Here is a 26,728-nt window from a genome sequence, read left to right on the forward strand (position 1 = left end):
GCAGAGTGGAGCCTGAACTGGCGCATCTTCAAACAGCTGTCATCCATGTACAAGACTCTGGTGCTAGATCTTTTCGCAATGGCATCCAACACGCAGCTGCCCAGGTACCTGTCTCATTACATGACACCAGGCGCGGAAGGGATGGACGCCTTAGGGTGCAGGTGGCCTCATGGTCTCCTGTACGCCTTCTCTCCCTTCCCCCTGATAGAGGGTGATTCGGAAAATGATAGAGGAAGAAGCCTAGCTCATCCTAATCTCCCCTCATTGGCCGTGCTGACCCTGGTATGCGGACCTGATCAATCTCTCAGTAGGCCCAGCGTGGCGTCTTCCAATGATACCACCCCTTCTTCATCAGGGATCCATTCACAATCCCGACCTCTCCTGGCTCCGCCTAACCGCATGGAGGCTGAGCGGGCGGTCTTGAGGGCGGCTAATCTTTCTGAGACTGTAATTCGAACTATTCAGGTTCTTGCCGCCCAGCCATTAACAGAATCTACGAATCAATGTGGCAGACTTTCATTACTTGGTGCCTTTCTCGAGATGCCATCCCCCTGGAGGCTTCAGTTCCCCAGGTTTTGGAGTTCTTGCAACAGGGGCTTGATAAAAGGCTCTCGCCAAACACCCTTCGGTGACAGGTGTCAGCTCTCTCTTTGGTTCTCTCTCTTCACCGAGATGAGCCCCTTTCCTTGCACCCTCATGTCCGCCGCTTCGTTAAGGGCGCATCTAATCTCTGCCTTCCTGTCATACACTGTTTCCCCTCGTGGGATCTAGACAAAGTACTTGACTTTCTTACTCAACCACCCTTCGAGCCTCTCAGGTCAGCCTCATTACATCACCTTACACTGAAGACAGCCTTTCTGGTGGCCATCACGTCGGCACGGCGGGTCTCGTAACTGGCGGCCCTTTCCATCTGATCGGACTTGTGTGTATTTCACCCAGACCGTGTGGTCCTTCACCTTGATCCCACCTTTGTTCCAAAGGTAAATTTGGCCTTTCATCGATCTCTAGACCTCACTCTTCCAAATTTCTGCCCTAATCCTTCTCACAGACTTGAACGCAAATGGCACAGGTTAGACGTAAGACGTGCTCTTAAGATCTATATCGCCAAGACGGTCGTCTTCAAGCGCACCGAAGCTCTCTTCGTGTCTTTCCATCCCACAAATAAGGTGTTAAAAGCTTCTCCATCTATGGTTAGGCGCTGGATCTGATCTGCCATTTCAAGAGCTTACCTGGCACATCACCTCACTCCTCCATCCAAAAGATGGCGCATTCCACACGCAGTGTGGCTACATTGGCAGTGTGGACAAGGCAGGCCTCGGTGGAGGAGATCTGCAAGGCGGCCATCTGGACTACTCCTACTCCCTTTATCTGCCATTAAAAGGTGGATAGATACACTTTGGTGGATGCACCATTCGTTCGGCGGGTCCTTCAACAAGTCATTTCCTCTTCAAGCTCCTAGTCCAGTCTCATTCCCACCCGGAGACAGGCCTAGGTTTGGTATGAGAAGGAATGGAAAGTTTCCCTTCCACCTTCAATTGAGGTGTGGATCGTCGCCCCTCCTTGTTAGCATATCTCCAGATAAGAAATAAAATAAGACCCGATAACAAGTTCTAATGAAAACAAAATTTAATATGAAAATAAAAATAAACAAATCTATCTAATTGTTACATTTTGGCAAGAGCAATTGTCGTCCACCTTCTTGGCAGACGAACAGAAGAACAGAAGTCTCTGGAATGTGTGATGTATTAAGAAACGTATTAAGAAGCATGCACAGTAAATCATTGTCAGATGAGGCCTATGACCTGCGCAGTACATCTTCAACTCGGCTAGCAAACAATTAACGCAGTGACATGGTACGTCCCATGCATGACCGCTGTCTCAACCAACTTTGGAGAATGGGGCGTTGGTTCTTACCTGATACGCCCCTTCTCTAGGCAGTTGGAGACAGCGTCATCCCCACCCTTTAAGGATCTGGCCTAGTTCGCAGAAGGAGTTCTGGAATAAATGCTGGAGCATCAAGGGATTGAGAGCAATCGAATAGCGCACAGCAGTCTACTTATCTCCTTCGTCAAGAAAGCGGGAGGACACTCCTCAGAGGGATTACATCACTTTGGTAGACTCAGTTCTATTAGTTACTGGCTGAGTTAACCCATGCATGACCGCTGTCTCCACCTCCCCAGAGAAGGGGCATATCAGGTAAGAACCAACGCCCCATTCTCTTAACTGAACAACAGTAAAAATGGAACTGTAATGTGAAATATTTTTTCTACTGCACCCTGATCTGGATAGCTAAGGAAGATAATTATCTGGTTAGAGATAATTACATTAACAGAACAGAATATTATAGGGGCTGCTGATGTATTTTCCCCACACCCCAGATACTCAAAATCTAGTGTATAAGGTACATAGTAATCATCATCTATTGTTTAGTTTGTAAGGAGCACTTTTTCGAGTGGATTGTGCCTGCAGTAGTGACATTTAATCACCTTTTGAAGTTACAATGGCACTGAAAAAAGGGATTTATGACCATTTTTCATACAACCATTGCAGCATCCCCATGGTCACATGATCAAAATTCAGACACTTAGCAACTGACTCATATTTATGATGGTTGCAAATGTCCTGGGGTCATGTGATCATCTTTTGCGACCTTCTAACAAGCAAAGTCAATAAGGAAGCCAGAATCACTTAACAACCATGTTACTACCGTAATTTAACAGCTGCAGTGATTCACTTAACAACTGTGGCAAAAAAGGTTGTAAAATGGGGCAAAATTCACTTATCAACAGAAATGTTGGGCTCCATTGAGATTGTAAGTTGAGGACTACCTATACCATTATATAGTCCATTTCTGCATCACCTAGAAATGAAGTAATTGGAAACTAGAGGGCTAGGGGTTTTCTTAAAAAGAAGTAAAGCTGGGACTGCTTTGAGTTTAGAAAACAACTAAATTACTTGATAATACAATTCTCAATTTTGTGTTAAGTTGAAAGGGAGTGGAAAAAAATAGCTTGTGGAAATGTCTCAATGAATTCCACCAGGCAATTCAATGTGCTTTATTTCCACTTTCAGGTTGCTGAAAGAGCAGAAGCATTGGGATCAGGCTTACTCCAAAAGGGATGCAAATCATCACCAAACCAATTTATTGGGGTCTTTGCCCAAAACCGTCCAGAGGTGAGACTGCAAGAAACGGAATCTTATTTCCAGGCTCTCGTTGTATTCACATTTCTTCCTGTTTATATCTTTTATCATCTTCTTCCAGTGGATCATTTCTGAGCTGGCTTGCTATACCTATTCCATGGTTGTGGTTCCCCTGTATGATACATTAGGCCCTGGATCCATTCGTTATATTATTAATACAGGTAAAGAGAATAGATTTGTTCAAAAAATTCTTCAAATACTTTTTGGTTTCTTAAGCAGGAGTCTGATTGTTCAAAATATGTATTTCAGTAGCAAATGTCTCTTTAAATTTGATTCCTCAATGAAATATTAGAAGAAGGATCAAGAAGATCCTGTTTATATCTTTTATCATCTTCTTCCAGTGGATCATTTCTGAGCTAGCTTGCTATACCTATTCCATGGTTGTGGTTTTCCTGTATGGATTTTTACTATTTGCCATTTTACTACATCTTTGCATTTAATATCTGCAGAATTACATAGACCACATTAGTCCTAGAAAACCATGTAGCTTTCTTTCTCTGTTTCTTCACCGAAAAGGTCCTTTTTCCAAAATCTAAAGAAATAACATTTTACTCAAAATATTTTGTTTTTACATTTTAAAAAAAGCCTATGTAATTCAAATTGTAGCAGAGAATTAAGGTTCAAGTATCAAATTTAGATCTTAAAATCCAGATGAGATTTCCAGTACGGGAATTAACTGTTCAAAAATTCTGTTTTAAGCCTTTTCTGCAGCTTTTGAAGTTTATGCCTCACTATGACCCTTGGAGACACCAGGTTGAGAAAGTCTGACTGATAATCTAGGGATAAATATCTTATGTTTTACATAGTTAAATTGAAATGTAATTTCTGTAACCATTCACACAACTAATATGATACCAGAAATGCTTGCCAATTTCTTTTCTGACTTTAAAATATAGCACTAGCACTTAGGCTTATATACCACTTTACAGTGCTTTACAACCCTCTCTAAGCAGTTTACAGCATCAGCATATTGCCCCCAACAATTTAGGTAAAAATTATTTAAGCTATGAACCAGTATTTTAGAACACAACAGTTATGAACTGGTTTTAATTTAGTATGAGTTCTGAAGCTCATTTTGATTACAACTTATAGATTCAGGAATTAGTCAATTCCTCTGTCTAAGTCCCTTCTAAATTTTACTATTTTAAAGCTAGAATAATCCAGACAAGAGGGAGAAAGAACTAGGGCTGGGAAATTGGGAAGGTATTGATTCAGAATTTAAAAATTACGTACCCCTGTATACACAATTGAAATAAGAATACATTTGCAGTGATTGGCGATTAAAGGATTGTAATTTTCAGGTCTTGATATATGTTCTTCTTTGAATAAATGTCACACAATTTAGATGTCTTGTGATTTGTAAATACAAATGTGATTGTATTTTAATATAGTAACCCATATCATTTGATTTATCTTATTAGCTGATATTTCTATAGTAGTTTGTGATAAACTTGAAAAAGCCAGAGTCCTGCTAGAACATGTAGAAAGAAAACAAACACCAGGCTTGAAATCAATTATCTTGATGGACCCCTTTGAAAGGGACCTTAAAGAAAGAGGACAAAGATGTGGAGTTCAAATCCAGGCTATGCTGGAAGTAGAGGTGCGTTTTTTTCCCAGTGTTTTATTTGATCTTATTTTATACTTTTGTCAAATAAAAAAATATTTTAAGTGGTGAGAATAAATGTATTTTTTAATATGCTAAAAAAAAAGACTATTTAAAAAAAACAAAGACAAAGTTTATAAGTACCAATTTGATTTGTTTTAATGCCTTTGAATCAGTGTTAACTCTTGATAGCTGTATGGAGAAGTCCCTGCCATTTTCTTGGCAAAGTTTTTTTAGAAGGGGGTTTGCCTTTGAATGATTCTTAGAGCTGAGTGAGAGGGAAAGGCGCAAGATCACTTAGCTGGCTTTGTGCCTAAGGCAACACTAGAACTCAGTCTCCTGGTTCTAGCCTGATGTCTTAACCATTACACCAAAGTAGTACTCAATAATGTTTTAAAAAAACCTAAATTTGACAACATAAAGCTGCTTTATTAGTCCAGGTTTGTCAGTATATCACAGCATGATGTAAGTTTAAAGAGGTAAACAGCAATAGAAAACAAGTCAGGCCAGAGAACTGCTCACATATTATCACAAATACGAATTATGATTATTTTCTTGTATTCTTCAGAACTATGGTCGGGAATTCTGGCATGCTCCTGTAGTGAGTATAATCCATCCTTTTCTATCTTTAGTATTTTCTCATAAACAAACAGCTAAATACACCATAAGCATTCAAGGAAAGAACGAAAATAATACAAGATTGTCTGGGTTGTTTGTTCACAATCCAAATTTAGTGGGACAGATGTTTTGTAAATTTTTCAATAAGCTGCTTATAAATAATACTTCAGGGATACAGGGAAACAGCATTTTAAAAAAGGTTGACTGTTCATTCAGAAAAGAGACACCAGAATTGCCCCAGCACATGAATGCTTTTATATAGAGAATTCCTATGTCTTCATGTGAGATATTTGCCATGTTCAAGACTAAAATATAAGTAATTATGTGATGCTGTTTTCTACTGCCATGGGAGAATCTTACTGAGCAGAAGCTGAGTGTCTTGCTGATATGAATGTCATGTGACAAATTTTCTGTGCAGAAAAAGTCTGCTTTTGTGTGACTCTTAACAGTTTATGTTTGTATGTCTTTACAACCAATAAGAGGATTCTGAGAAAAATGCTCCAAAAATTCATTGTTGGATACTTTGTACATAACTGGATATTTGGCAGTACATGTTTTTGAAATCAATCAATCAATCAATCAGGGATTGGGAATAGAAAACACCAGTGAGGTGAATTTCTCTTATTCCCATACTTAATACTCCCTACTCTTCTCCCCACTCCCAAAAAAACTGATATTACATCATTAGAATTTGGCTTGTAAGTGGCTGAATTTTGGTTTCTGTAATCTTCAGGTAAAGCATAAACATAAGTGCAGAAATAAGAGTGGGAGATGTCTGCAAGATGAATGACTTCCATTCTTGTGAATAGAAGTTATTCAATTTGGTGATTCCAAGAACTTCCCCTCTGAATATTTTCATGAACAAAATTTAAGCTGAGAATTAAAAGCAACAAAAACACAAAAAATCCAAACTGGATTCTGAAGGTATTGGGTCTCTGATATCTTATTAGCCCTATTCAGAAGTTTCCCTCACCTTCAAATCTAATGCTGAGATGGCAGTTTCACTCTCCAGAGTACATACAGAGTTACTCTAGTCTAGCCTTCCTCCCTCCCTCTCTCTCTCTCTCTCCCCCCCTCTGTGTGTGTGTGTGTGTGTGTGTGTGTGTGTACAATGCAGATGAAGACAGGATGACAGCCTCAGCATAGCTATCAGTCTCTGGATAAAGGCTGACACCCTGTCTATACTGTCTTACAAAAAGGGATGCATAGGTGTTCTTTAGGTTCTGTCCAGCTCAGCCCCAAATAAAGGTGCATACAATTTAACATAATGGTGTGTTCTCAAAAAAAAAATGCATACAACCCCTCATTGCGAAGTGCTTAAATCTCAATCACATGACTGTGGAAACCCTGCAACAGTTATAAGTGTAAAATTTTACTTTCTCTGTGCCATCATTTATAGTGGTATCTTGGTACTCAGTTGCTTTCAAACGCATCAGATTTGGTACTCAATGCATTTTGATGCAAAAAGTTTGTCCCAATACTCATCGTTTGTTTGGTACTCAACACACAAGCCAGAACTTGTTGTTGACTGCCTTGTGACTCACTACATTATTCCTTATGGGAAAAAATGGTTTGGTGCTCATCAATTTTGGAAGTCATCGCTCCTCCCGGAAACAATTAATGATGCATTCTGAGGTACAACTGTTGTTTGAATGTTCACTAAATAGGACAGTTGTTAAGTAAGGTCTATCTTTATTTTGAAACAGATTTTTTTTGGGGGGGGGGTGAACAACATCCTATGGAAATCATTGCATTAAAATGATAATATTATTTCTGTTTTTGAAACGGATAAATCTGATGCAAGAAATTGTATTTCTTATTCTTATGATCTTTTTAGCCTCCCCGCCCAGAAGATCTATCGATTGTCTGCTTTACTAGTGGTACCACAGGTAAAATTTATCACTTTAATGCTGATGAAATTTTGCATAAATATAGTTTATAGTTTAAGTCTTTTAGGTCCATTTAAAATGTTCGTAAATAGAAATGTGTACATTTTAATTTTGATTACTTTTCCATATTTTATAATATTTGGGGGAGGAGGGTGATACAAAAACATAATGGTATATATAAATACAAAATGCTTATCACCCTGACTGATGAGATATATTTTGAAAAGTTAAAACATTTATACTGGTAAATAGCTGGTTAAATTCACGGATTGAATGACTACTTGGCCCATTGTGAATTTAACTTCAGGTCCAGTGGATATTAGAATTAAAACCTTGTATTCAAAGTTCTTTGAACTCTGCCTAGAGTGACTTTACTAAATATTTCCCATGTTGATCTTTTATTTATTTTACTTTTATTTTATTTCATTATTTTTTACTTGGAGCAATATGTATAGCAATTGCAATTTCCAACCAGTTTGAAAGTTGCAAGGTACCTAAATATCCCATGGACAGTCAAATACATAAGGAATGAAGAGTTATTTCCACTGTAAAAATGTATTTCCCGAAATATTGGAATGTTAGCTACTTGGATCTGGATAATGCTAGTTCTGATCACTGCGATTTGATTTATTTAATTTGACAAATGAAAAATCATATACATGGCTTTTTCTCACACTATGGTAGAATGTACTTAATTCAGATATTTTCATTATTTTTTTTCTAAACCTATCTGCTCTATTAATGAGGTATAGATTTGGAAAATTATTCTTTTACCTATTTTTCACTTAGTGTTTTGGAACTTGAGCTCATTAGTTCAAATTTATCTTAAGTTAAATGCAGCAAAAAAAAAGATCTTTAGATAATAAAATTGGAACAAGCAAAAGACAAATGTCATATATTTGGATTTTTAAAGCACATTTCATTACCTCTCCCTTTGAAGAAATGTCCTTGGTTGGGAACAATAATCTTGCCATTCCTACTGACCCTCAAATACTACATTTATTTAATGTATTTTTTCATACTTTCAAGCCTATAAATATTTGAAGGAAAATATCTTGGTTGCTGTCCATCAGATAGCACTAGGAGAATTGGCTGTGGTTGTAGGAGATGGCCTGACAGTGGTGTGGAAAGACTGCATTAAGTTCCAGGTTGTTTACAAAGCTCTTATACAAATCAACATTTGAATCCTGGTAGAAGCTGATTGTTTTCAAAGATAGCTCTGAAACAAACAAGGTGATTTCAAATATGTTATGCTTAAAATGTGAGTGGTTATGATAAAGCATCCTCAGTTTCACTTTAAAAGTTTGTGCTAGTCTTATACTGAAGGAAAAGGGAATTGGCAGAAAAAGAAGAGAAGAAAACAAGCATCAGAGAAATGAAGGGTAGACCTGCCTCGGGCTCCTTGTTTAGCATCGTCCACTAAATTGGGTGTGTTTTCCAAAGAATTATCATGGTAGAAATGTTGTCCTTAAATGAGGGGCAGAGATGGCAGCTGTTCATTCCTAATGTAGATGTTGAGATTTCACTGTTAGTTCAGTGAAGGGAAAGCTTATGGGAACCAAGTTTCAACATCTGAACAATAATTGTTCCTAGGAAATATCGGACAGGGTCCCTGAAAGTGCCTTTTGTGTGTATATGAAGTGACTTATTTGATTGACCCATCTTGCCTTCACTGATACTACAGCAGTGAAAACTTCTTAAACTGTAAGTGCTAAGTTGGCATTTAAAGACTGACAATGCACATCCTGTCAAAGATCAGTTCATATTAGCAAATAAGAATTTTTTTTGGAAAGAATTACCTGTGGTGCTGACTTCTTTGCCCATGTTCCTTAGCTGGTAAATGTGAACGTTTATTTGATAAGATTCTTCTTCCTCCATTTTCCAGGTAACCCAAAAGGTGCTATGCTGACTCATGGAAATGTGGTGGCTGATTTTTCAGGTTTTTTGAAAGTGACAGAGGTGAATACTCTATTTACTTTAAAACCTGACAACAAAATGAACTATATAATTTTGGAAATAGAAACACCTACAAAACAGGAAACTGCCTTAGGAGACTGCTTGGGAGTCATGACTGTAATTTTCAATGCCATTGGTTTAAGTACTGAATTAATGCTAGTAGCAAGAAATCCAATGATGATCTTTGAATTTAAGATATTTTTTTTCCTAGCAAGAAGGGTGGGTAAACAAAGGATCATTCCGACTTGAGACTTGGGCATGGTTCAGGCAGATACACCGAAATCAGCGTAACTATAGTTAACATTGCCTTAAAACTTGAGTTACTTTGAGTGGTCTTTTTGAAACATGATTAAATTTGGATCAAGTTCAGAAAGCAGTTTGGGGGGGGGAATGAATTTAGAACCATAACCATTAAATATTGTTGCTGGCCACTTCAAGAATAGGTATACTGTAAGTCTTCATTTTTTAAAATGGGTCAGAGAAATTTAGATGTTACTTTCTCTCATGCCAGCTTTTTCAGCTCCCAACTGATAATGGTCTTTCTACAATGATCACTATGAGCACCTCAATGCGCAGTGTACATAAATTGATTTTCTGCAATAGAAAAATATATTTTAAAAAATATTAGACATTTAAAGAAAAAAATAAAGATGGAAAGGGAGTCAGAAAGGGTTAATAAAGGATCCATGTAATTTAAAGCATGGAAGCATGAACAGGCACCCAAAAAGCAAGATAGCAAGGTTAATTTTATAACATGATATTAAAAAAAACTTGGAAGGATTCCCATGCCTTTAATGGCTGACTGATAAACAGAATTTATTTGGCTATGAATTTTGTGTTATATCTCATCCTCATAAAAGCATCACATGCTATATTTTATGACTCAGAGATTGCCTTATGTTCAATCAGATTAACTGTGTTTTATTAAACAAGCTGCAGTGGCCTTGTTGAGACATACTACTTAACTATTATGAATGGATTCACATAGTGCACTAAGCCAGAATGAAACACAACATAAACCACTACTTAGCTCCAATTATCCAGGATTTCATAGGAACCCTTTTCAGCCCTATCTTGATATATGACTGATCTGTCACTTGTACGTTACAGCTGATCCTGGGGATCAAACAGTTATTATAGGCCATAGATTTCCTTCTACTAGAGGATAAGTCTTGCAGTCTGATATTGTAATTGTCCAAATTCTAGCTGTTTTATTTTATTTTACTTTTTATTTTATTTTATTTCATTTTATTTATTATTTATATGCCGCCTACTCCCTATTAGAGTGACTCTGGGTGGCTTATGCTGAAAAGGGATCTTATTATCTTAATAATAACGTTTCAGTAAATAAATAGATGGATGTTTCTATAAATAAATGAATATCCTGTCCTTCCATTACAAATAGAGTGTCTGCTAGGTAAATGGTTTGACTTGGTCTAGAATATGTTCCTAACCCATGTGGATGTCGACATTTGAACTTGTGGCTTAGTAATTGGTCAATTTTATTGAAAATTGTTAAAAAGAGGCACTCCTTTAGGAAAACTCCAAGCAGTAAAAGTATCTGAAGTGTTCTTGGGAACGGGCATTTTGGGTTGGCATCAGAGATGCTTGAATAGAGCTCATGATCATAGCTCAAGTCTCAGAACATACCTGCCCAGGTGTCTGGAGAAGATCGGGGGGAGGGGGGGACTGAAGGATAACACATGTGCCATGATGCAAACTGCATTCCTTCCATAATTGCACAATTGCATAATTGTCATGATGCAAGTATGAAAGGGCACGATTTGTGTCAGTGATAGATAATATGATGCACACATTGTTATTTTGGTTGTTGTGATTAGGAACGGACACCTTTGGTGCCCTGTACAGTAGAGAGAGCTCTCTGCATTACACCTTTGTGTTACTCACCACTCCTGCTAACATAGCTCCATTGGTGTCGTGGCCTAACGCATTATTTCAAACACTGTTCTCTTTTCTCACATAATAATCTCTACCCTCCTTTTGCTCCTCTTGGTGCCATTTTTCTTTTTATTGTTTTATGACTTTCTTGTTGTGTCTTCCTGTCAGTGTTTCTTTCCTTTCTGTCTCCCATGCCCTTCATCTGCAGAAAGTGATCTTTCCGAGACAGGACGATGTACTCATCTCGTTCCTACCTTTGGCTCACATGTTTGAGAGAGTGATACAGGTAAGAAACTGCCTAGACTGACCAGGCCTTGTGGGGCTCCCTGTTGTGTTTTTTTTTCCAGAGTCAGTGGTCTCCTACATATGAGGATGTACACATTTCCTATTTGCCTTTAGCACACATGTTTGAGCGAATGGTACAGGTAAGGCCTCAGTGTCAGTGGAAGCCAACATTTTCTCCTCCTGAACAATAAAAAAGGGATGACTAGGCAATGGGATGGCTCAGATGTGCTACTTGATCAGTGTTTTTCAAACCTAGCAACTTTAAGATGTTTGGATACCAAAAAGCATGCTGGCTGAGGAATTCTGGGAGTTGAAATCCACACATTTTAAAGTTGCCAAGATTGAAAAACACTGCATTGAATCATTGTATAGGATTATAAGAATGACTCATCTATGCCTGGCTTCACCCATGCCCTATCCAGGGGTGGGTTCCGGCTGCTGCTACTGCCGGTTCGCTCAGGGATGTGCTTCACGTGCACATAACCTTTGCGTGCATGCGCAGTACTAAGCAAAAGCTTCTGTGCATGCGCAGAAGCAAAAAACAAGATGGCACCGGCTATGGCACCGCCGAGAGAACAGGTTCGTGGGCGTGGCAGGGCGAGTTACTACCTACTCGACCGACCCAGTAGGAACCCACCTCTGGCCCTAACCTATTTGACTCATGAAAACCAACCATCTCCACAAACTGTGGTTTGAAGCTCTTTCCACTAATTATAGTGACAATTATCCTTAATTTAAGATCCAGAAACATGCTGAATTGGACTTAATTTCCCAACCTCCTCAAGGTTGCCTCAGCCTTTCATCCTTCCGAGGTGGGCAAAATGAGGACCCAGATTGTTGAGGGCAATATGCTGACTCTGTAAACTGCTGTAAAGGGGGCTATAAAGCACTGTGAAGCAGTAGATAAGTGCTATTGCTATTAATCTAAAACAGAAGGTGAACACTAGGTTATTTCTGCATAGTTTAATGATGGTTAAAAATTAAATACAAGTCCTGCCAGTGACTGCTTTAAACCTAAAATTTCAGTTACTCTAGAAGGTTTGTTGTTTTACAATTTTTTTCACTTCACTTGGAAAAGCGCACTTTTAATTCTCAGTTCTTTTAAAATTGATTGTTCAAATCTACAACTTATAACTTGTAATGAACTACCTCTCTTCCAAAGACTGTCTTTCCTGAACTTCACAGCTAGTTGTTTGCCCTACAACTAGTGCTGAATTTTTTAATGGAATGTCTTTGCCAAGAGAACTTAAAATATAGAGTGGATAGCCATTATCCACCATGGCTGGCTTTCTGAGTATTGTAAGGAAGCAAATCTTGGATTCTTTAATAGAATATCTGCCCCCTAATGGTAGAACAGAAAACACTTGTTCTGTTATGCACATGACATGGCCAAGACTATTGTATAGTCTTATGAGGAGTTATTTAATAGTGACTTTCTGGTATCACCAATAAGAAAGATGCCTAAGGAGTAGTATATGGGTTTTATTTGGGGCATATTGGCACATTTGGGGACTATTGGGTAAAAACAGGAATTAATTTGTTTCCTTTTCCTTCTTTACAGTCTGTAGTGTATTGTCATGGGGGACGAATTGGCTTCTTCCAAGGGGATATTCGTTTGCTGTCCGATGACATGAAAGCTCTGCGTCCCACCATCTTTCCTGTTGTACCAAGACTACTCAACAGGATGTACGATAAGGTACCATTTGTGTTGGCAAATTAAAGGAAAAAATGATCTTATCTAATAGTTAGGACTGGATACTTCTTTCTTTTCTTAAATTCATTGGCTGCTGCATATTTAACATTTAAGTAAGGCAGTGTACTTACTCAGAATGTTCTACCAGAAATTTGCAGTGGAATAGTATGTTCCATTTAAATGTATTTAGCTACCCGAATGTTTCTTAAGTTGAATGGTATTTTTATGAACAAAAGAAATGCAAAATATTCTATCTGCTGTTTGAACATTGATTTTGTTGAAGTATGAGTTTGGCCTCAGGAAAAATCTATCATGTAAGCAGCAGAACCATCAGGATAATTATAATAAAAAGAATTTTAGACAGAACAATTACTAGAATGAAATTAATTAATATAAGAATTTGTCCACTTGAATCACTCCATTAATTGAGAAGGCTGAACTAATGGATCTGCATACTGTAGTCTAAAGTACTGCTACATTTTTGTTCCAAAACAATTCCTGTGTCTTTTTAAAATACATAAGAAACAGACTAATTATTATAATATTGCAATAGGTCTATAGTATACGGTGCTCTTCTGTTAGATAGCAAATGAAATTTTATTGTTTATTTATTTTATTGTATACCGCCCAGAATCTCTTTTTGAGGGAGATGGGAAGTTCAGAAATGTGATAGATAGATAAATGGATGGATGGATGGATGGATGGATGGATGGACGGACGGACGGACAGACTTAAATGATATCAGGGTTATAATCTGGATGACTCTGTTTCTTCTTACCTGAGTTTTAGTGTTGCTCACAGGACTTCCCAGAAGTCTGGTTTGATTTCTGTGGCCGCTATTGCTCAGGGTTTGATCTAAACTGGGGGGCCAGATTATCCATCTTACAAAAAGTGTATTCCCCTCTTCCGCATACACTTGTCTATACGTTATTGGAGATAAGTTTTATATGTCTGTAGAGCACAATTAGTAGCTCGGGAAGACTTTGGCTTCACAGTGTTGGCCTCAGCACTGCTTGATTTCTAGCTCTGGGCTTGTGTCTCAGTAGGAGCATGCAGGCAGTCTTCTGGCTACCACCATAGGCTGACTGGACTGTTCCCACCTGCATCCTTACTAAGGGATGGGGAATGATACTGAAATCAGTGGTGGTGGAGGCACCAGCAACGCTTGGGTGTGTTTTATTAGGGATGCCATACTGTTTTGCTTGTCACATGGTGACAAAAGCAGCATCGTGTTACTAGGTCAATCCATATGGGCATCTATGGGACATCATGGCAAAGGACCAAAAGGGGCGGGGCTTGTATTAGGACAGCAGAATACCGTTTGGTAGTACCACTTAAGATTTTAAGCAGCAAGGTACTTAGGATAATTAAGAAAATATTTTTTATCTACACGTGCCGAGCTCTTGCAAGCATCATTAGACAGTAATAACATCATCACCATCATTATCAAATGCTACTATCTGATGGATGTTTCTTTGATAACACCCAGGAAGTCGGCCCTCTAATGGCAATCTTTGGCTATCTTCTCTTTAAAATAAAGCATATACTCCATTGCAGCTTAGGCTATTGTTCAATATTATTTTAGCCTGTATTTTAATGTACTTGTTATTGCAGTATATTCGTATACAGGTAGTCCTCAATTTACAACAGTGCATTTAGTGACCGTTCAAAGTTACAACGGCATTGAAAAAAGTGAGTTATGACCATTGCAGGCTGTGGTTTCCGTCATCCCGGTTTGTACATCTTGTTCTATCTTTGACGATAGAGGGAGAAATTTTAGCCACCTCAGAGAAGGCTCGCAATCTGGGAGTCCTCCTGGATACGCGGCTTAGTTTAGAAGAACACTTGACGGCCGTGACCAGGGGGGCCTTTTACCAGGTTCGCCTGGTACGCCAGTTGCGCCCCTTCCTGGATCGGGATGCTGTAGGCACAGTCACTCATGCCCTCATCCTTTCTCGCCTGGACTACTGCAATGCTCTCTACATGGGGCTGCCCTTGAAGAGCACCCGGAGGCTTCAGCTGGTCCAGAATGCGGCCACGCGGGTTGTCATGGGGGTACCTAGGTGCTCACATGTCACACCCCTTTTAGGCGGCCTGTACTGGTTGCCGGTTGTTTTCCGGGTGCGATTCAAGGTATTAATTATGACCTTTAAAGCGCTCCATGGCTTAGGCCCAGGGTACCTGCGAGACCACCTACTGCCACCAGTAGCCTCCCACCGTCCAGTACGATCCCACAGAGTTGGTCTCGTCAGGGTGCCGTCGGCCAAGCAGTGTCGGCTGGTGACCCCCAGGGGGAGAGCCTTCTCTGTGGGAGCGCCTTCCCTCTGGAATGAGCTGCCCCCGGAGCTCCGCATAATCCCTGACCTCCGGTCCTTCCGACGCGCCCTAAAAAGTTGGCTTTTCCAGCAAGCCGGCCTGGCCTGTTAATGTTAATTTTAATTTTAACTTATTTTAATTGTATTGTTTCTTTTTTAAAAAATCGGGTTTTTTTTGGGGGGGGGGAAATGGATTTAATCTTTTTTTAACTTTTGAGATGTGTGTTTTTAATGTTGTATTCCGCCCTGAGTCCTTTTGGAGAAGGGCGGCATATAAATCCAAATAAACTAAACCAAACAAACCAAGCCACATGATTTACATTTGGATGCTTGACAACTGACTCATATTTATGACGGTTGCAGTGTCCCAGAGTCATGTGATCCCCTTTTGCAACCTTCTGACAAGCAAAGTCAATGGGGAAGCCAGATTCACTTAACAATTGTGTTACTGATTTAAGAATTGCACTAATTCACTTAACAATGGTGGCAAGAAAGATCATAAAATGGAGTAAAACTCACTTAACAAATGTCTCACTTAGTAACATGAATTTCGGGCTCAATTGTGGTCATACGTTGAGGACTACCAGTATATAAATACATATGCACTTGACAGGCAATATATAGTTTTGTAGAATGATTAATGCAACATAAATGAAGTTGACTTCAGTTCTTTACTCTTTTTGTATGTGAAACTGAATAAAATAGGATTCTAGTGATTTGTCCTGAAGAGTTGGCATAATTGCTGCCTTAGATGACAGTAATAAAAATAAAGATCAGCCACAATTAGCTTTTAAGAGGTGAGAATTTCTCTGCAGTTACCAGATGCCTCTTTATTCTGTTGCTATAATTTCCCAAATAATTACGTATAACCATGCCAAACTAAACATCTAGAAATTCTCAAAATATCTTAACCTCCATTTAAATTTCAGTTATTTAACTTCCTTGTCAAATGAAGATAAGTAGAGCATAATTCAAACAATAATAGATTAGCCTTTTCCTAATAGCTTTATAGCATAGCTACCATTGATTCCAGAAATTGTATACAACTAATGACAATTGTGAGAGTCAGTTTGGTCTAGTGATTAGGCAGGAAATTCCATGAGTTTTATTCCTGCCTTAGACACAAAGCCAGCTGAGTCATGTTGGGCCAGTCACTTTCTCTCAGCCCTAGAAATGTGGCAATAACAACCATGTCTAAATAAATTTGCCAAGAAAATTGCAGGGATTTGTCCACAAAGTTCAAGAGAATTGGATACGATTGAATCAAAAGGAAAAGAAGACATTTGTAGAGTCATGTCTGCTTATACAAGTAATAAATTTGCTTCTTGTCAATTTTTTTCTGTGAAAGTAACATTTCCTTGACTTTCTCCTTGTTCTTTTGTACCTCTTCGTAGATTTTTAGTCAAGCAGACACTCCTGTGAAACGCTGGCTTCTTGAATTTGCTGCTAATCGCAAAAAAGCAGAAGTTCAAAGTGGAATTGTTAGAAATGACAGCATATGGGATATATTATTCTTTAACAAAATACAGGTAAGGCTTTATTAAAAACTTGGTCTTGTGAGAGTCACTCACAATAGGGATGCAATTTACCCTGAATGTTTCTCAAGGCATTTAAAAAGGCTAGCTTAAATGTAGGGATGGGTGAAGCCCCGAGCATATACTGAATTCAGGTGATAAAAATGGAAAAATAGCTTGGTTATAATCAAGTCATTTTTTTCCTTTGGTGAAACTTGTTGAACAGCGTTGCCTGTGGGGGAGAGGGGCACCCATACTCTATGGAAACACCTTGTAATGAGGGTATTGGAGAGTTAGCCAACCTAATTAATTTCACAGAAGTAACCCTTCAAGTTAAATAAGTTCTACTTGTAAGCAAGGCGTAAGTATTTTAAACCAAACATTAAAAAATAATAATTTTAAGACCAAGAGAAACAAAAAGAGAATATTTGTTTGTATTTTTAAACCTGTTCAATTATTGAGATCAGTAGTAGAGGCGCTTTAGAAGATGCCTCAGCTGCTCCAAAACAGCTGTGAGTGCAGAAAAGGGCTTTCTTCTATATGGACCTCAAGCTCAGGAAAGTGGATTTAGTCCTTATTTTCTCAGTATTTAGGAAAGTGGCAAGACTCACACCCTGTATTAAGATTCACGTTGAGTATGTTGATTTTAATTGTATTGGTTTTATTGTCAATGAGATTTATAGAGACAGCTATGTAAATCTGAGGCCATATAAGCAAAATTTACCTTGCAAGCAGCAACTAGCAGTCCCACTTATGTATTAGACATTAGTTAATCTACATGAACAGACCTTTGACCTTTGCCTTTGTACATTGTGGATAGTCACACCATCCCTGCAGACATCTTTCTTTTAATTATTTTATTAGCAGGGCTTATATACCACTCTAGTTAAATGTGGCTCTGAGCAGTGTATACCCCGTGATCCAGCACAAAACAGAAAACCTAAAACCAACTCCCCCACCATTCTTGGTGCCAGAGCTTCTGGAGTCACATATTTATCAATGCTCCCTGCAAAAGCCTTTTGGAAGGTCTGACAGAATAGCAAAGATGGAATTATCTTTGTGGGGAGTAGGGTTGCTTATATGGAGAATGTCGTTATTTTTTTTTTTAGTAATAAATGATAAGGTGATATTATGTTGTTGTACTTCAAAATTGTGTTCATCTAACAGGCAAGCCTGGGTGGTTGTGTTAGGATGATTGTTACTGGAGCTGCTCCTGCTTCACCTACAGTTCTGGGTTTCCTTCGAGCGGCATTAGGATGTCAGGTAGGAACTACTAGAGGATTATTCAGATGCACCTTTTCTGTAATTCTACCTAAGGGTGAGGTGGGGGTCAGATACATTCATAATAGAAATTGTCACTATCCTAACAAGATCGGTCTCTTATAAGATAATGTTTATTTTTTATAAGAATCCTAGGAAAGGCCAGATTTGATTTTTTCTCTGTCTCAACTTTAGCCAAACTATTGGCTTGGATCATTACAGGATGAAGCTAAATTATTATGGCAGTTGCCATTTTTCTGCCTTTCAGTTTTGCCGATTAGCTCCCATCTTGAAATTATCTTTAATTTAAATTCAAGACCCTTGTTGTTTTAATGTTTTATACTGCATTTTATTCAGTGTTTGTAAGCCACTTTGGGCAAGATGGGCGGCATACAAGTTTGTTAAATAAATCTGTGTTTCCCAGATGGATTGTCTACAAGCCAAGCTTTTCCCCCAGGATTTTAATATGGTCACTTTCCTTTATTTAAGTAGACACATATCCAAACTCAGAGGTTCAAGGATATCTTGGACCCAGACTGACAATGCCCTCTTCCTTTCTTTGCAGGAATAAATATTTCTTCCTTAGCCCAAGCAGAGCTTACAGCATTAGCCCTCAGAAATGTTAACTATTGATGGCTATTAATAATTCAGCTCTCAGCCACTTAATTTTTTTCCTGGCCTAGCAACAAAATCCAAAAACCTTTCCCACTCCATTTTCTCAGTTTATAAGAAGAAGGAACATTAGCCACCATTTATAATTTCTTTATTTCAAGAACCAAAACTTTGGCTCATACAGGGGCAATGTTAGTGATTCTGAATGATAGAATTTCCACTTCGGAGCACAGCAGAGAACTTTACTTCTTCCAGTTTTTAAATAAAATGCTAACATTAGTGTCTTGTTTAAACAATGTTTCTTTGACAGGTTTATGAAGGCTATGGTCAAACAGAGTGTACAGCTGGGTGTACCTTCACCACTCCGGGAGATTGGACATCAGGTAACAACGAGGCAGGAGCTTCATAAAAGACAGGTGAATGTGGTCATGTAAGGTTGAAAGCACCAAGACCAGAATCCTAAAACATGCTGGCCTGCAGGACAATTATCTATTTAGGCTGCTTCTGATTCATTTAATATCCTCTGCCAAACAGGCAAGTTCTTTTTAAAACCAATCAATAATTTACCTCCGGTGGAAAGTATAAGTAATGTTAAGCAAAATGCTGTTATGTAAATTTCTGTAATCATGTAGCTTACTGGGATTCTAGCTTCAATATTTGTCATAAATTGCAGGTCTATTTCTGTACTGTTTCCCCTCTCTTCGGGGAGAGACAAACCATGGGTGTATAGGCTGCTCCCTCTACCAATCTCACTGTGAGATACTGTGATTTTGTAATTAATTTTTTTCACTCAATTACACATACCTGACTTCACTAATATGCATATTCATTAATATGCAGATAGCTATGTGATAACAATCTGTTGTGGCTTTTACTTTTTTAAGAGAAGAAAACCACATATTTCTTAATTTGATTTTCAGGCCACGTCGGAGCACCCCTGCCTTGTAATTTAATTAAACTGGTGGATGTTGAAGAATTGAATTACTTTTCTTCCAAAGGAGAGGGAGAGGTAATATGTTTGTACAGTATTGGTACTTCTTCATATCTGTTTCTTAGCTACAGATTTAAACGCACCATTTTATAAATAAGAGCTGTAGAATAGGAACCAAAAGAGAGCATTTCAAAATATGTTCCATTAAACTAGGTTGAAAAGGAATTTGCTAGAAGTAAAGCAAATGGTCAAACCATGTACTTGACATTCTTTTTTAAAGGTTTTCACGATCCTCTTGATAGTAACAAGAATGTTCCTAACCGATACAGGAGGGAACATGGATTGCTCGCTGCAATATTAAAGCACTGAAAGTTTTAGGGTGGCCTATTATATCTTCTTGCATTAATGAAACTTTATGCCTAGTATAATGTGGAGAATGGATATTGCCTGATGGTGCCACAAGTCTTCTGGAATAAGTTCAGTTATTAGAAACTGCTATTTTGCTGATGCAAGAGGCATTTCAGAATAAGTAGCAAGTGGAGGTGTGCAAAGTCAGTCCTTGAAAACTTTCTTATTGTAGTGCAATGTTTCTTAATTTCTTAATTTCTTTTCTCACTGTACTCTTTTGACTTTTAAAAATTATGGAGGATCCCCCAAAGAGCTTGTGTTTGTATGAGTTATATTTATTAATATTTACCGATGTGGAAGTTGATGATGTTAAAGACATCTTCACAGGATGTAAGCTGTTCCAAGTAAAGCTGCCTTTTGTAATTGACTGGTGGTGATTTTGTCAATGCCAGCAGTGTTCAAATGGTAATCCAGCTATTTTGGGATTATTATTATTTATTAAACTCGGATACCATATTGGTTAGTACTTGTTGGATTTCTCTCAAAATTTTATTTATAATATTTCTACTCTGCAAAATTCAAACAACTTTTGCCAGCTTATAGGCAGTGGTGAATAAGGTTGGCAGCACTGATTTGCTGGAAGTAGTTGGAGATATCAGCCCAAATGAATGCTTGAAGTCCCTTTGCAATCTGTAAATGCTTCTTTATGGGAGATTGCCATATTAATCTCTTGCCCTAACAGCACATAACCTAATTAGTTCTCATTACAAAAATGTTTGCTTCACATCTAGCAGCTGTTTTGTAAACAGTAAACTGTTTACTACTCTTACTACTGTTAAGCAGCATGTTGATCTCTCTTTCAGATCTGTGTCAAAGGTCCCAATGTTTTCAAGGGCTACTTAAAAGATAAAGAGAGAACAGCTGAAGCCTTGGACAAGGATGGCTGGCTTCATACAGGGGACATTGGAAAGTGGCTGTCTGTATGTACTGAACTGCTATATTTTCATTACCGCATTAAGAATAAAGTTGAAAAGTGACATCTTTGTTGATTTGGGGCATTTTGGGAAATATTAAAGGGATAAATAAGTTGGGCACCAATGTTTATGTATATATAGATGGCGAGATACTGTAATGTAGTAGGGAAGTTATAAAGGTTTTTTCCAGGGAGATTTGAGTTTAATTTGTTCACCCTTTTGGTGGTTCAGGTTATTGTTATTTGTTAGCTTTATGGTCATTTCTCCATGAGCTCAGTCAGAGGGATGGGAAGCACCCTTCATTGTCTCTCCAATTCCAATCTTATGAAGTAGGTTGAGTGACAGAGATTGACCAAATCTCTATGGCTGAGGATGGATTAGAACCTAAATCTCCCCAGTCCTCCTACAAATTTAGCCACTATAACACATTGGCTCTCTTATTGAGGGATCTTCAGAGAAAAGAGAGGCTATTGATGTGATTGAATACTGTGTAAGATTGTGATCCCAAAACCATGTACTAGATAGAAAGCCTCATTCATAATAGCAGATTTTTTTTCCTGTTAAGTAAAGGGTTGTACTGTATGATGCCAGTTTTCCTAAACCACGGAGATAATTTTAGCTCCTCTTACCATTCCCAAAATGTAAAATAAGTTGAAAATTATTGCCTAATTTTTTTCTTAGATCAATATAATTGATGTTTTTTTTTGTTTACTCACAGAATGGGACACTCAAAATCATCGATCGAAAAAAACATATATTTAAATTGGCTCAGGGAGAATACATTGCACCAGAAAAAATTGAAAATATCTACATTCGTAGTGAACCTGTTTCCCAAATATATGTACACGGAGATAGCTTACAGGTAACTTGGCATTTCTGTATTTTTGTCAAGTTTCTCTTCTTGTTTTATAATTTGAAAACTCTATTGTGACTTCCTGTAAAGTTAAGCGAAGAAGATAGCTGTTTTTTTCTGTGGTACACACAATACTTCCGTATTACGAGTGTGGCATAGTTGTCTCAAGATAATTATTTGTTTTCTTTTCACATATATGAAATATAGGTACATTACTTTATGCCTAGTATAATGTGGAGAATGGATATTGCCTGATGGTGCCACAAGTCTTCTGGAATAAGTTCAGTTATTAGAAACTGCTATTTTGCTGATGCAAGAGGCATTTCAGAATAAGTAGCAAGTGGAGGTGTGCAAACATTTTCAAATTTGAAATGATCCATTTCAGTTGTTTTGAGCATGAAGCATCTGTTTTCATTCAGTACATCTGCTTTCATTCAGTAATGGCTAGTTTAACCATTTGGGGACCATGGGACTAAGCTGAAAAGCTGGGTCACAAATATGGCTTCCAATTTTACCTTGCAGGCCTTTCTGGTGGGGATTGTTGTACCAGATGTTGAAGTCATGCCAGGCTGGGCCAAGAAAAAGGGCTTTGATGGAAGCTTTACAGATCTTTGCAGCAATAAGGTACATGCTCTTCTGCCTATGCTTTCTAGTCCAAATACACAAGTACAATGCTCCTTTAGCAAGATTATGCAAGTAAGAGGCACAGATGAAAATTTTAGTTGGATCAGACATTCCAAGGGTACTATAAAGAATTATGTGGGAGGCAGCTTTTGTTAAAATGAAGGGTGCAACATGATAGCTTGTAACAACTTCCTAAGAATGGGAAGATTACTCTGAATGGGTACATTATGGAGAACATAATGTAAGATGGGCCATATGTATGCAGTTGTACATGTTAAATGTTTGGAACACCATTGATGCTCTATGAGTTACATGTCTGATGTCATAATAGTGGTACAACTTAAATTATTTCACATAAACCATTCATCTATTTAGGAGGCCACCTAACTCCAATATGACAATAGATAACTATCAAAATCAAAACTCAGTAGAAACCCAGTTTCCCCAAAAATAAGACCTCCCTGGATAATAAGCCCAAACGAGCTTTTAAGTGCATGCGCTAAAATAAGCCCTCCCCTGAAAATAAGCCCTTTCCGACATATTGCAACACAGCTTCAGACATGAGGTAACCATGCTCGCTGCCTCCTGCACCTCAAAAATAATAAGACCTCCCCGAAAATAAGGCAAAACGCTTATTTCGGCGGTCAAAAGAAAATAAGACCCTGTCTTATTTTCGGGGAAATACGGTAGAATCTGACATTTTCAGCCAATATTCCATATTAAAAGCAAACAACAGAGCTCCATTCTCAAAGCCTGGGAGAACAATTATATCAGAAAAGAGCATGAAACTTCATTAGGGTGGGAGCTACTGGATTAATGAATAGATATCATTCTAGAGGGCAGGTGCTGTAATAAGAGAAGGTATGTTTCCTGGACCTGGTTAGTTGCCATGGCTTAATTCAAGGGACCTGAAGTGTAACCACGTCTGCTCTGGATTCTAGAATTAGAATTCTGTAGTAAAGTGTAGGTGGTTTCATCGAATTCCATTTGAAGAAAGATTATGTATTTATGGTACACTTGCTGTTGAAGACATTGCACATATCCTCTTTGATTGCAAACTATATTCTGCAGAAAGGAGAATTTATTTAGATTCTAATTTAAAAACTAAAAAAATAATTGGGACACTCAGGAGAAACTGTCTTACTCTTTGCAGGAAATGAACCTGCACCACTAGTAAGACTGCACTCTTTATGATGGTGGTGGTGTTATCATTCAATCGTGTCTGACTCTTGGTGATTTTGTGGGTCAGGTCTCTCCACATCTTCCGATTTTGCACTGCTTCTTGAGTTTCTCTATGCCCTGGCTGGTGTCAGCTTTGATGGTTCCAGCCATTGTGTTCGTTGGCCTGGTTTCCTTTTACTGCTAATTCTTCCCCAACATAATTGCTTTCTCCAGTGAATTCTCTCACATAGCCAAAATAACTGAGACACGGTTTCATAATTTTTTTCCTTCTAGTGACATGTCTGGTGTTATGTGCTCTAGTACTTGGTTGTTGGTCACCTTTGCTGTCCAAAGACTCTATACCAATGGCTATTTCAGAGAGGACAGATCAGAGGTGGGTTGCTGCGGGTACAGCCCAGTATGGCCGTATTGGTAATGGCCGGCAGCAGCTGACCGCGTACCGGTACGGTGGCTCGTTTGGCCGACTTGCGCTCTATAGCTGTTTTTATGGCAAACGGCAAAGTGTGCACATGCGCACAGCGTGCGGTGCCTGTGTGAGGCCCAACAAGCAGATGGCTGTCGCAGGGGCGGCGTGTGCACAAATAGACCGCGATCAGCGTACCAGTAACGACAGTAAGAGCAACCCACCACTGGGACAGACTATTTAGGACAGATTGGGATTAAATGTAGGGGTGACAAATTATTGTAAATAGGTTCTGTTGTTATCTTTGTATCTGTATTTGTATTGGTTTTATACTTTTCATATGGTCAGATGACTAAATCAATAAAGATTATATTCTATTCCACCCCATCCCACTCTACCCCATCTGTTAGTGTACACACAGCTGCTCTCAACAGATCAGAGGTCAAATTCAATATAAGGCAACTTCTTCCATTCTTAAATGCCAGGCAAAAAATGGAAAAAACCAGATGAGGCCAGTATCATATAGTGTCAGGGATTTTTTTTTTTTTAAAGCCCTCTATAAAAGTTAGAAAAATTCAAACATTTCTGGATGATCATTTGAATTTGGGATGGGGTAATGAGAAAGCAATGCATAGTTAAGAATGCTCAGGAAGTATGCATTACAGGCAGCTTTTTAAAAATTATTTTTTATTACATTTATTAATTTTTAATAATGAAAGCAATGTAACTTTTAGAAAAGGAATAAAAGAAATTAAAAATGAATACATAAGAAATTAAAAAAGAGATAAAAAAGCAGTTTCCAATTTAATAGCAGTTATAAATGCCTTTACTGTATATTTTACTTTCTTAAGATTACATCATAATTTCCTTCTTTCCATAATCTAACCTTTCTAATAGTCAAACCCAGAAATTGCAAGTTCTTTATTATTATATCTTCAGCAAAAATTCCATAAGGGGTTTCCAGTCAGTAATAAATGAGGTCATTGTCCTTCCCCTTATCAGACAAATCATTCTTGCCACCCCTGGTAGTTCCATCATCTTTACCAACTATCCCTCCATTGTGGGTATTTCAGAATATTTCCATTTATGTGCATATAATAGTCTTCCAGCAGTGTCATATAACAAATCGTGTTCCATAGCTCTTTTTAAAAAGAAAACAATACTTAAAACTGAGGTCGATTAGGGATCTTGCCTTTACTAAATGCCTAGTGGAAGAATTGCATTATGTACATTTAAACTGGCATAACCTTGGCAAATTATAGCATCTGAATTACTGTTTTCCTTGCAGTGGAAGGTAACCCATCATGTGTGCGTTGGCCCATGAATTCTTTCAGGACTTAAATGCTAAATCCAGCATAAAAGCTTGAGAAATTCAGTTGTTGCCCAAATAACAGTTCGTGTGATATGCAGGCATGTACATGCATACATGCATGCTTGAAAAATAAAGATAAGTGGTCTTTTTAGACATTGTTTACAGGGCTTTCTACCGGGTTTTTGGGAAATTTCTTTTTATTGGGCAAGGATATATAACGTTCAATTAAATCAATTAAAGGCCTCAGCAAGTGATGGGTGAATGAAGCCAGAATTAAGATTTGGGAGAATAGGTGGGATTTAAAGTGGTACATATCTTTTTCATTGTGCCATTCCATGCCTCCTCATTCACTGCTACCTGTCCAACAAACAAGCACATAAAAAGGAGGAATTTTTTTGAATATTAATATTCTCTTGCTGCTAAATTGAGCTTCATGGCTATAAATAGATGCCTTATGTTCTTATTTAGGAACTGAAAGACGCTATAATGGAAGATATGGTGCAATTAGGAAGAGAAAGCGGACTTCATTCATTTGAACAGGTAAATACTGAAAAAAATATTGATGACTAAAATGAGATGAACTCCTTTTTGAGATGAATAGGAGGGGATTTTAGTATGCATTATATAAACTTTCACATGCGTCACTGTGCTTTGTGGTTCAGCCATATATTCATTGACATTTCTGTTCTTATTAAAATATCTTTATTTAGATTTGTGTAAGAGTCACTTTCAAAAAATCTCTTGTAATAGATAGTACATATCAAAATAAGTTGAAAGCAGTTCTGGGAAGTGAGTTCAAGCCCTTAATTCTTGTAGCTGACCTAGAAAATCAAGCAGTTCTTTTTGTTTTCTGCATAGGCTATTTTCTCATATGTTCATAGATATTTTTGTAAAACACTTACAGAACTCAAATAGGAGATGTTTGCTAATGGGGACTCTACACCCATAGGGCAGAGAAAGAGAACTTATTCAGAAAAAAACCAAAATCCTTGGGATCTAATCCCATACAGACGAACTTGACAGAATGTCTGGGTGCTTTCTGTGGGATTTATTCCTAAATATACATATTCAGAACTGCACGGAGGGTTGTCAGAAATCTATCATATGTTTCTACCATTCCATCACTGTCACGATTTGTGTTTTATTTATTTATTAAATTTACAAGTTGCCCGAGTGCACCAAATATATTACATGGTATGCAGAGCCAGATTAAGCCAACTGATGCCCTATCTACAGCCCCACAATGGTGCCCATCA

At 38.1% G+C, this 26,728-nt stretch overlaps 1 protein-coding gene across 3 annotated transcripts in view; it reads left to right on the top strand.

The window, feature by feature from the left end:
* The window catches only part of ACSL6 (acyl-CoA synthetase long chain family member 6), a 106,833-nt gene that overhangs the window by 76,373 nt on the left and 3,732 nt on the right, over positions 1–26,728 (top strand). Inside the window, exons 5-20 of one of the 3 annotated variants that reach the window (XM_081936587.1) lie at positions 3,073–3,174; positions 3,263–3,362; positions 4,623–4,801; positions 5,373–5,405; positions 7,260–7,311; positions 9,197–9,270; positions 11,375–11,452; positions 13,013–13,147; positions 16,854–16,988; positions 18,141–18,236; positions 19,156–19,228; positions 19,766–19,854; positions 20,988–21,104; positions 21,817–21,960; positions 22,474–22,575; positions 25,941–26,012. In XM_081936587.1, coding sequence (XP_081792713.1) covers positions 3,073–3,174; positions 3,263–3,362; positions 4,623–4,801; positions 5,373–5,405; positions 7,260–7,311; positions 9,197–9,270; positions 11,375–11,452; positions 13,013–13,147; positions 16,854–16,988; positions 18,141–18,236; positions 19,156–19,228; positions 19,766–19,854; positions 20,988–21,104; positions 21,817–21,960; positions 22,474–22,575; positions 25,941–26,012 — 1,581 coding nt within the window. Of the gene's footprint in view, positions 1–3,072; positions 3,175–3,262; positions 3,363–4,622; positions 4,802–5,372; positions 5,406–7,259; positions 7,312–9,196; positions 9,271–11,374; positions 11,453–11,513; positions 11,592–13,012; positions 13,148–16,853; positions 16,989–18,140; positions 18,237–19,155; positions 19,229–19,765; positions 19,855–20,987; positions 21,105–21,816; positions 21,961–22,158; positions 22,394–22,473; positions 22,576–25,940; positions 26,013–26,728 lie in introns of those variants that run through there. The other 2 variants (XM_081936588.1, XM_081936589.1) reach the window with 2 other exon arrangements.

This window comes from Natrix helvetica (genome assembly GCF_964273705.1).
Source record: "Natrix helvetica genome assembly, chromosome: 1".
Lineage (NCBI taxonomy): Eukaryota > Metazoa > Chordata > Lepidosauria > Squamata > Natricidae > Natrix > Natrix helvetica.